Source organism: Vidua chalybeata, chromosome 11, assembly GCF_026979565.1.
Source record: "Vidua chalybeata isolate OUT-0048 chromosome 11, bVidCha1 merged haplotype, whole genome shotgun sequence".
Taxonomy (NCBI): domain Eukaryota; kingdom Metazoa; phylum Chordata; class Aves; order Passeriformes; family Viduidae; genus Vidua; species Vidua chalybeata.
The window spans coordinates 10,116,816-10,128,860 of record NC_071540.1 but is presented as its reverse complement, the minus strand read 5'-3'; the positions used below and the strand labels follow the sequence as shown (position 1 = coordinate 10,128,860).

Sequence of the window (12,045 nt, the reverse complement as noted above, 5' to 3'; positions counted from 1 at the left end):
AAATATCAAAGTAAATTACTATCATAGAGATATATATCATATTACATATCATATTAAAGCAACTTGATCCCCTTGTTGCAATAATCTGTGCATAGTTCAACAAAATAGGCTCCAGGGCACGAGGCACACACAGGGGGCAGAGCTGCGGGGATCCCCATCCCAGAGGGAAGAGAGGGGCTGTCGGTGCCTGGCCAGAGCACAGAGCTCCCAGTGCTGCCCCACGGGCACCTGCCCTGCCCTGGGGGCCTGAGGGGCACAGCCAGTGCTCCTGCAGGTGGGCACACACTGCTGCTGCTTTTTGCCTGAAGGGTGGGATTTTTAACCCCTGGCCCATGTCTAAGTTGCCAGTCTGAGCCTGGGAATTGGGAAATGCCTCCAAGGTTTTGCCTTTTGAGTCTCAATTGCTAAGATTGTATCTTAATAGAAAAATATAGATGGCCTCTTCAAAATAGGCTATGAACTAAATCTTAATATTTTTAAATACAAATTAGCATTAGGGTGTCCTTTTTTAGGTCAAGCTTGCAAGATGTGACTCTCAGAGCCATGCTTAAAATGAGTAGTAACTACTCATGCATTTAGTTCCAGTAGATCCAATGAGATTATGCTGAGACTAAGTAGAGAGAAGGGGCTGCACAACAGGACTCTCCCAAGTGTTGCCTACATAATAGTTTTATCCATATAATTTTACAGCTGACTGTAAATAATTTTTTGCAATTTATCTGACTTATTTCATGCATTTATTTACTGTTTCTTAGGCTACTGGAGAAAAAAGAGCTGCCCCAGATTCTGGCAAGAAGCCCAAGACCCCAAAGAAGAAGAAAAAGAAAGACCCCAATGAGCCACAAAAGCCAGTGTCAGCATATGCCCTTTTCTTCAGGGACACACAAGCTGCCATTAAAGGACAGAACCCGAATGCTACATTTGGAGATGTTTCAAAAATAGTGGCATCTATGTGGGACAGTTTAGGAGAAGAACAAAAACAGGTAAATTGATGCAGGGTTGTCTCACAAGAGTATAGTAATCCTTGTAAAAAAATCCTCCTACCTCTGCTCTGAGTGGACTATGCTAATTGCTGATGTAGAACTCTACCTCTGTAGAGCTAAACTGAGTTTTGAACTTGCTGAAGACCTGGCATATAAAAGTTATTTTTTGGTAAGAGCCAACAGGTAGTGTTAAATGACTGTATTTGTCTTTAAATTTTAAAGGGCAGTTTGTAAAGGAGCTCAGGTTATAGTGTCCTAGAGTCCTCTTAAAACTATCTTTTGATGATTTCTATTTCAAAGCCCTTGTTTCCTATTAATAAGTTAGAAAAGAGGAAGGTACAGCATATTTACCATTTCCTTTGATCTGCCTTATGAATTTGTTACAAAGCGTGTTGATTTCTAACCTTTGAAGCCAATCCTCTGAGTCTCATTACAATGTTGTGTGGGAAATGCTATCTCCAACTCCAACTGGGTACAGAGTGATGAGTTTTGTACTTCCTTGAGGGTTATTCTTCTTCTATACACATGGAGGTGCTGCACATGGATTGAAGGGGGTTAAAAAATACCCTTTGTTTCTCTGTTCCCAGTAACAGTTAATAGAAGCTTATATGGGAGGACAGATTCCCACCTTTTGGCAAGAGATGAATGGTACTTGTTACTGAAATACATTTAGAAGCTTTTAGTCTGATCTAACAGATGATAATGAACATGATTTAAAGGTGAACTTTAAATTTACTCATGATTAAAAATACAGATTTAGTCATTTTTTCCTAGCTGTTCTTGTTTAACTCAATCGGATTCTCACATACTGGCTTTGGGGCAAGTCCAAGCTCTTTGATCCACCTTTTTTAAAGGTGTACAGATTTTTTTTTATATGTAGTTCAAATATTTGTTTTGAAAAAAAAAATGCCCAGGTGTATTTTCCTATTCTATACTACTGCTGATACATTTTGGCATTTGTAATACCCAATCTTTTAATATCCCTGCTACTTGGAGTCGATAAAACACTGTTTTCTGGGGAAGAAAAGAGTGCATAGGTAGTCTTGTCAGTCAATTGGCTGCTCAGACAGATGTCAAACAGCAGCCTTTCGTTATTCCTGATAATCAACATAAACAGTACTGCAAGTCCAGCAAGTAGGCCTGAAAGCCTGTTACCACCTGCAAGAATATTTGGAACTTTCAAGGAAGAAAAAGCACATCTAACAGTACAGTGTTTTCAGGGATTTTGGTCTATGTTTTTTGTTTCTGTGCAAGTGATATTGAGAGCTTTCCGACAAAAAACATCCTTATGGTTGAAGTTGGTGAAATTGTGGTCTCTTTTAATAGGTATATAAAAGAAAAACTGAAGCTGCCAAAAAAGAATACCTAAAGGCACTTGCTGCCTACAGAGCAAGCCTTGTTTCTAAGGTAAGCCTAATATTGCCTTCGATGTAATGCAAGTGAGCTTTTACCAATGATATTGAAATATCTGGGGCAAGGGGGAGATGTTATGCACAATAGAAGTAGAATCCTAGGATTTCTGTAATACAGCTCTACAAGATGTTGTGCTGCTGCTTGAACCCTGCTTAGTCTCTGCAAAAATAATTTCATCTCTCTACTGGCATACTAATGATTACCAGAAAACATCTTTGTAATTGTACATCTTCCTTGAGCTGCAGAGGCAAAGTAATGCACTTCACCACAAAAATAAAATTCAGTCATGAAAAATATACTGACCTTTTGACATTAATATTTGCAAGCTGTTTGCAGAGGTTTGTTTTTCCTCAAGTGCTGCTTCTCAAAGGACAGGCTTGCTTTGCGTGGAGTTGGAGAGCAGTTGTTGTGTGACAAAGCTTAAGTATTCTTGCAGGTGAGGGGAAAGAAATGCGTGGTGGCTCTGAATTTGGAGAGTACTAAAAAACAAACCAGCTGGCATTGAGCCACAAGAAGTATTTTAGTGGATCCTGAGTTAAAATAAAACCTGTGAAGAAAACAAAGCTCTGCTGTCTTAGTTGAGAATTTACCTTTCTAGACAGCAGCACTATGCAGGTTGTAGTTCTGTTGCATCTGAATATCATAAATGGAAATGTACTTCTAGACATCTAAAATATGGGTTATACATTACCAGGGTGGTTATTTATCTAATAATATTTTATAAAGATCAATTACAAATATATATTCAATCACAAGAAAACAAGAGAGGGTGATGATGTCATAACTCCTGAGAATATTTATTTGAATGTACAACTGCAGAACATTAGTAAATCATATGGAACATTGCTGTGTATTTTAATTAATGACTAAAAATACAACATCAGAAATTATACACCTTTTTGAAAGCTGGAAGATTTCTTCTTGTGTTAAGAAGCTGTGTTTTTCTATTGCCTCTGGGACTTAGGTAATATTCTGAAAGCCTTCAGTATCACAATGCTAAGTGCAAGATCAGCAGGATTTCTAAATACCTTTGAGGGATATTATTTTGTGAATCTTAAGTTCCTTTCTCAAAACCATTAACAATTATATTTTTTTCCTGAAATCCATGGGACCAGGACTGCCATGTAACTTCTGCGTAGATTGCAGGTGGAAATGACACTCAAAGTCATTGTATCTCATCTCCTCTAAATTAAGACATCCTTGCTGTAGCTTTTTCACATGAGATGGTTGCTCAGGGTAGGGATGGGATAGAGACTTGTGCAGCACCATTTATTATATTCTCAGGTAATGTCTAAAGAGTGTCAGTTAACTGCTCGTTGGTTGATAACTCGTGGGGTGGGGAGTGTGTGTGCTGCTGACTCCCAAAGAGCAGGGTTTTTCAAAAAACATGTGAATGTGTTGGGCCTGTTCTAGCTCTTTCAGCGACAAATGTATGTGACATCTGTGACTTTCTGGTGTTGATCAAGGGCACAAGTTAGATTTTGTCCAAGTAAGACCTGGAGGTACCATATAGGGAGGCAGATGAACAGGTGATGCAATGTATTGCTGATCAGTGATTGTTTTCCGACTGCAGATTGATCTTTTCTGATGGAAAACAAAAGATGGCAAAGGTCTCTGAGTAGCTGTTACTTTTATTACAGTGTAAACAGTAACAATGTTTTTTCTGTTGGAAAGACAATTAATTTCTCTTCCAAACACAGGCTGCTGCAGAATCTGCTGAGGCCCAGACAATTCGTTCTGTTCAGCAAACACTGGCATCCACAAATTTGTCTTCCTCCCTCATTCTGAATAGTTCTCTTTCTCAACACGCGGCGGTATCGGCATCTCCCCCAGCTCTTCAACAGCCCCTTTCCAGAGCAATTGCTCCAAAGCCCTTGACCATGAGACTGCCAATGAATCAGATTGTAGCTTCTGTTACCATTGCCCCAAACATGCCGACAAACATTGCAGCTCCATTGATAAGCTCTATGGGCACAAACATGGTGGCAACACCGTCTTCGTCTCAAGTCAGCCCCTCCATGCAAAGCCAGCAGCACCAGATGCAGCAGCTCCAGCAGCAACAGATGCAGCAGATGCAACAGCAGCAACTACATCAGCATCAAATGCATCAGCAAATACAACAGCAAATGCAGCAGCAGCATTTTCAGCACCACATGCAGCAACATTTGCAGCAGCAGCAGCAGCAGCATCTCCAGCAGCAGATCAATCAACAGCAGATGCAACAGCAACTGCAGCACATACAGCTTCAGCAAATGCAGCAGCAGCAAATGCAGCATATGCAACACCAGTCCCAGCCTTCTCCTCAGCAGCATTCCCCGGGAGCCCCGCAGATCACTTCTCCCATCCCTGCCATTGGGAGCCCTCAGCCAGCACCTCAGCAGCACCAGTCACAAATACAATCTCAGACACAGACTCAAGTATTATCGCAGGTCAGTATTTTCTGAAGATAAACGATCTTGCAACATGGCTTTGTGTTGATGGAGGGGGTAGGGGTAAACCATATTTGGCTGAAAACTGTAAATTGTTGATGGTAGTTATGCAGGGATGCATAACAGATCAAATGATCCTCTAAAGTGTCTATTAGATAGGCAATAAAGAACTACAATGTAGCTGTGTATCATCTTTTAGCTGACTATAAATCATTTTGTTTAAAAGAAAAAATGCTGTTCTCTTTTTCATGTGATGCCTTTTTAATTTATTTAAGCTTTACCTACAATATGTGAATCAACTGGCCTAATAAATACCTGGACCTTATGACTGCAAAATGGCCTTTCAGAGTTATATGCTATAGCCCTTCTTTCTCTAAAAGTGAGTAATGCACTTCAAGGCAGTATGAACTCATGAAGCCCTTAAAGCACAGTTGTAACTACCTGTAAAATTATGACTGGATTTCATACAATCATACTTGTATGACATGAGTTAGTTGATGGCATTTTTTGTCATGAAAAAAATAGAGTAAATCACAGATTTTTGCCAAAGCTCTTATTTTTTTTCTTTTTCTCTATTAAATATCTTCAGAAAAACAAATGCAAGTAACTGGACGTAAATGTTTGACCTAACTTTTCACTTCATTTCTCCAAATAAACCTTCCATAGTTTGTAAGAAAATATATATTGACATTTACCCTCTTACGTTAATTCCAATTACAGAACAAATGTGAATATTATATTCTGTGTCGCAGTGATGAGTTTCAGATTTAATACACTGTATTTTTAAAAGGGAAATGCACTTAAATAAAACTGTTATTACAGAAAGCTAAGATGAGAAATGCAAGTTATTAATACGCTATAAAACCAGTAGAATATTTAAATGAAACTCCACAACTGAATAATCAATGTAAATATTTTCTTTAAAAGTTGTAAGTTTTCATATCATGTGTTGTAAAGTTTTCATAAATGAGGCTTTAATGTAAACACTGGTAACATGAATTATTAATTGCTACATTGCTTATTGTGTTTTTATGCTGTTTTATACTTTTTTATGAGTTATGATAGCAGCAATTAAGTTGTTTGTATTTTGCTTATCTAAAATAAATGCTTTTATCTTGCTATAGAATAAACACATTTCAGTAAAACTGATGAGCTGTAAGTCTTTGACAGAGAAACCAGAAATATTTCCTTCTGCAAATGCTTTCTTGGACTTTTTAAAACTCCTTTGGATTTTTATCAAACATTCTGGGTGAACAGGTACCAGTGGGCACAGAGCGAGCACTTGGCTCTTGTACCCTCCAAGATGCTCTGCTGAAGAGTTGTGGGCAACTTCTCTGAGGTGTCTGTGACTTCAGAGGGAGAAAGCAAGTGCTGGAGTCACAGAACAGTCATGGTGCCCTGTGCTGGTGATCTGCAGGAGCAGGGAAGTGAACCTGTCTCTCAGCTGTAATGTTCAAAAATGGAAATCAGCACAAATTGTTTCTTTGTATCTGAGACAGCTACTGCTGTGGGCTTCCCCCTGTAAGCCTCCAGCTCTTGCCTTGGGCTGGTCCTGAGCTGGCTGATTTTTATTTTCTCATTAAGGTAGAACGTGATGGAGTGGGGAGGATGGAGGGGGCAGGTCTTTCCTATGAAGGCTTTGGAAACATTAACATCCAGTGTGTTGTCAGGTTATTAGTGCTGTTCATATATTTTTGCTCTGAACAGAAAGGAGAGAGCTTCTATTTTCTTGTTTCCCTTCTTCTCCTGCAGTATCTGTGCTGCGAGTGCAGTCTGACCACTATCCCCAGTTGTCTGGCATGATTAATTACAGCATCTGTCCTGTCAGAAGCTATAATGAAGAGGTCTTGATAAAAATTGCAAATTACCACTGGCAACAATCTTAAACTGCTTATGATAAAATGAAAATTAAAAACAGCAAGTGTCAAGCCTGAGCAGAATCCTAATCCTGTTTGAGGCATGGCTACCATGCTCAGAGTACAACCCAAAAATAATGGAATACAGATCCCCAAAAAGTTGCAGCCAGACTTGAGGGAAGAGGTATTACACCATGTGAGTTTCTTCATAATGAATTCAGCTTTCAGTATTTCATCATCCTCAGGTACTCTGCTTATTATGTACAAATATTGAACAGCAAGAGATTCTAATTATAAATTTATAGATTTCTTGGAGCAGAAAAAATCATATATAAATTGAAGCTTTTCATAATAGTTGTTAGTTGACAGCTACCCATGCTCCTAATAGCCTTAGCATGATATCTAATAATGCCTGGGATGGAGGGTGTTTATCCCAAGTGCAAGGAAGCCTGTCTGCATTAGAAATGGCATGACAGAGGCTGGTTGGGAGAGATTTTGTGTGTGTCAGTTTTAACCAATGTTACGTAACAAAGGAAACCATTTTATAGTCGTTTTTGAAACCTTTAGACAAATGTCTTCAGAAATAATTGCTAAACTGCATGTGACAGTAATTGTGTATTAGTTCTATAATTGTCATTTTGAAGACCTATGAAGTATCGTTGGAAAAATGTCACAAGTGATAAGAGTTAATTACAACTGAAGTCTGTTTTCAACTATTTGCAGCGAGAAGCAGGTGTTATTACACTCATTAAATGGTTTCATAAATCCTGGGTTTTATCACATTTGATTAAGAGCTGCTGAACTACTGATGTTCAATTCCAGGAAAAATAGTTTTAATTACTGCAGCTCAAAAAAAAAAAAAAAAAAAAAAAAGGAAATTAATCATCAAGCAGGACTGTACATTTTAAATATCAAAATTTGAATCTCTTGAAAAACTGGAACATCCCCCTGCTTGCCACAAAATTATATTTTGCATTACCCACAATAGCATATTGCAGAACATCTTGTGTTTCAAACTGTGCAAGTTTGTGTTCATGTTCCCTAAATCTAAGTGAATAACTGTGCTATCATAGGTCATAAATAAAACTGTTAGTTTAAATCGCTTGATATGCAATTTATACAAGAAAAATGCAATATTCTGTATGGCTTCAGTGTTGTGCATGGTTTTTAAGAATGTTTTTCTTCATAGCATTTACAAGCACTTAACTGCTCCCTTCTTTTCCCAAGGTTTCAGATGCTTTATCACCTCAGTTAACCACATTCTACTTTCACATTAACCCAGGCTGACACATGATGAAAGAACATAAGGAGGTTTAATTTTTAGCTGACACAGGGTCATTAGTTTCTAACTTGGAGAACAAAGCCTTTAAATACCTCTGTGCAACATAATCTCAATTTTATATTATCACCTGACCATTGTGGTTTGCAGGACAGATGGATTAAATATCTCAAGTTTAACCACAAGTCTTGCACTGACTGTTTTCAATGGGGATTCCTATTTGAATGGCTCCTTTTTCATTTCTCACTTCATGGAGTATTTTGCAGCACTGGACTGCATTCTAACCTTTCCCTCCCCCCTTTGTTTGGCTTTTGTTTTGCAACAGCTGTTATTATCGTTTTTGGTCAGCTGTGATTGCTGGAGGCAAAATAGGACCAGATGGTGTTTTGCTATGCATGAATGGCGAGTTAGAGGAGTTTAGGTTGAATAGGCCAAGTTTGAATGGTGTCTATGCACCACCTGCCCTCTTCAGCAGCAGCACACACATCATAGGAGCATGATCTGTCTCAGACCTACTAGAATTGGATGGGAATGGAGAGCGCCTCGTTGGATTTTCTCCATATTTATTGATCTTCCATGCACTAACAGCATAATGCAGTACACAGTCAATTTGAGTTAATTGGATATGACACAGCATGTACATGTAATCTATCACCGGAGTCTCCTGGTACACTTTAGGGTTTGCTGCCACAAGAACATGCAGTATTAGCCTGCATTAATAGGCTAAGTGGATGGAAGTAAACCAGGATCATTGTAGGGTTTGATTTGACAAAATATACTGAAGTTTTACAATTGTACCCTTGAAACTGCCAGAAATGCAGTTATCTATGAACATTTCTGATTTGATAGAGACGGGGGCTGAGTATTTTGTCACAGAAAAAAATATATGTCATTCCCAAACATTTCTGTGAGGTTTGCCAATGAAATTTAAACAAATGTAGGGAGCAGCGTCCATAGGGATGGGCCAGTGCCATTCAGAATAATACCAAAGGGCTGCTTTGGTAACCTAAAACTGGTAAGAGAGGTGGAATTTAAATGTTACATAAATATAAGAACTATTGTGTGCTCTGTTAAGGCTAAATGAAAGACATGGGGTATGAAAGACTTGTGCCTGGACATTACAAAAGAAAATACATATGTTATGAGTAATGAAAAAATATATAACAGTAATATATAATACATAAATTACTTGCATTGTTACAGCAATTGGATGTTTCAAAGCCTACTTAATATGTGACTGAGGGTTGTGATCATGCTCTAAGTTGGCAGGAGCTGCTCACTCGGCGTCTTTGTCTGTGGTGTCAGGTAGCCAAGTGAGTTACTTTATTATGAAAATTGCATCCAACTGAAAAAATGCTAAATATTTTCAAGTGCCTGTGGGAAAAGCTAGGTTTGTATTAAAGGATTTGGTTCTTAAAGTCACCAAGAAGTTAATGCTTCTCAGGTGCATCGGAGGGAGAGAATTTTCGATTATAATACGAAAATCTTTGAGAAGTGAATGTATTGCTTTGAACGAGCTGCTGTGACACTTCAATAGCCTGCATTGGAGATTTAGAATGCATTCTGTTTACCTCAGTTAAAAACCAGAAGTGGTATTTTAAATAGTGGGTTTTGTCCAAGTTCTTGGAGCATTAACACATTCAGTCCCTAAACAAGTCAAAGCAATGGAGAGTTTTCTTAGAAGGTTTGAAATTAAATTTATTTTAATCTTCTAGGTAAAAAAAAAGTTGAACAGACAATTATACTTGTCTTGCAGTTATATGGATGCTTCTTCCAGGTATCATTTATTCTCCTTCCTCTCCAGGAGTATCTTTATGGTGCAGTTATGTTTGATCTGTTATTTTTCTCCAAACTGGAGTTGCTACATCATTGTAACTCTGCTGCTCTAATTGTAAAAGAGAGGCTTTGATCCAGAAAATAATTTTAAATGAGCTGATAATTCATGTATAAAGGTAGTAATTTCATTGAAGTGACTACTCATATGCTCTGTTACGCTGTTGCTCAAGTGCTTTCACAGGTCAGGGGTCTAATTGCAAACATTGTATTTATTTTCCAAACAGATCCAAGTATTTATAATAATAATCAGAACCTAAAAGTAATCTTACATTTTCTGCATTTTCTTTTATTAAATTCTATTCAAAACAAGTCACAAGTCACATTTTCAAGTACAGGTATCTAACCTTAGTGCTGGTTCAATGACTGAATCATCATAAATGTGTAAAGAATTACCCACTTGATGATGAATTGTATCTGCAGTCATTTAGAAGGTATTCTACTGTGCACGGATCTGAAAACTTCTACCTGCATCAGCAGTCACAAGTCTTGACTGAGCAGATGCCTTAACCAAATATTTGTATTTACAAAACAGAGACGTAAATGCAGGCAAACAAAGTGCCAGGGTACCTGCTGGCAATATTTGTGAAACCCAAAGGGTGTATTTACTGCAGGCTGGTTTATTTTAGTGCTATAGCCCATACTGTACTGATAACAAACATATACATTGCATTAGCACATACATAATAAACAGTAAGCTAAATACATACATAATAAACCCCTTGTGTTACAATTTTCTTGCTGGTAGTTAAAGGTACTTAATCTTGGAATTTGTTTTGATATTCCAGGAATCATAAGAATTGACCATTAAATTAAAAAAAAAATAGTAAGTAGCTGTACCATTTCTTACTTTCCTCTTCCTAATATTGGAAGTGAAGAATATTCAGTGTCTGGAAATCAGAACTCACTTTGGAAAATTCTGCTGTATTGACTGTTGATCAGGGGATTATCACTGCTGCCCTGATATGCATGTTTACATATATATATATATATATATATATATATATATATATATATATATATATAAAATAAATAAATTCTTGCACCCTGCTCCTATCTGCTCACCACCTGTGGAAAGCTTGTCCTGAAGAACTTCTCCTCTTTCAGCCCCACTTCGTGTTCCTCCTGTTCCTGTGGGTCACAAGGAGATTAATAGATTGTGCACATACACAATACATAAGATTGTGCACATACACAATACATATTTGTTTTACTAAAGAGATGTCCAGATGGGTGCACTTAATTGTATGTGGCAAATGTCTAAAATATACATAAATCTTGGCATGCATTTGGGGATTTTGGGGTTAACATGTTAGCTGCTTTGCTGCACGGACTGTCAAAGGATTTGGTTACTGCTTAGCATGCCTTGGCATTGACAGAATATAGATGAAGCTAGTGATAATTATCATCCTTGTGTAAACAGACTTTCTCTCTTATAGAATGGTGGCAGATAAATCTATAAGAGTTTTGGTCAATTACAGCAGACAAGTACATTACAGCAAATCTTGAGCCTGTGGTGAAATACATGTAATTCTGAGTGTCAGCTTAGATACTTGTGTTTCTGTAAAAGCTGGGCAATCTCTTTTTTTTCCTTTAACCCAAGGCAAATGAAGTTATCTTTCACTTCAGAAAATGACCAGAATTTGCTAGCAGGCTAGACAAATTAAACATCCTTGACCAAAAATCATGATACTTTCACATTCATTTCTGTTGATGTTTCCTGTAGCTGTACTTGGCTTTAAACTGAAGATGGAGTTTGTTCTAATTATTTCTTTCCATTTTTGAAGCTGCTGACCAGCAAAAAAAAAGAATTGCACAGGGATGCACAATTCTCCATCCCTGCCCATTCAGCTGCACGACAGGGAATGGGCGCCGGTCCCAGTGCCGCCAGCACAGCAGGGTGTGGGTGCAGCATGGGCTCCATGTTCATCTCATTTCATGTCACTTTGGTGGTAGAAGTCAAAGTATAGCTGATAATTTCAAAGGGAGCAGAGCAGCCCATCGTGGGCCACTGCATCCCATTGTCCCCGTGGCCATCGGGTGTGCAGCTGCAGCCCCTGGTGGGGCAGGAGCTCTCCCGGTGCCGCTGGGGCCCGTTGGCAGCAGCACCACTGAGCACTGCACTATGGACAATTAACACGAGCTTCGTGGTGTACTCAGGGCTAAATAAGAGCCCGTGAAGCCTGTAAAAATAACCCCAGTGATTTCAGGATTCTTTGGACCAGGGCTTAGCTGAAAATGGACAGAGAAAT

At 38.4% G+C, this 12,045-nt stretch overlaps 1 protein-coding gene across 2 annotated transcripts in view; it reads left to right on the top strand.

Annotated features, from left to right (window-relative positions):
- Nucleotides 1–5,881, top strand: part of TOX3 (TOX high mobility group box family member 3) — a 74,197-nt gene extending 68,316 nt beyond the window's left edge. For both annotated transcript variants that reach the window (XM_053953257.1, XM_053953256.1), the window contains exons 5-7: nt 756–983; nt 2,310–2,390; nt 4,097–5,881. In XM_053953257.1, coding sequence (XP_053809232.1) covers nt 756–983; nt 2,310–2,390; nt 4,097–4,840 — 1,053 coding nt within the window. In that variant the 3' untranslated portion in view covers nt 4,841–5,881. The remainder of the gene's footprint in view (nt 1–755; nt 984–2,309; nt 2,391–4,096) is intronic.
- Nucleotides 5,882–12,045: the final 6,164 nt, after the last annotated feature.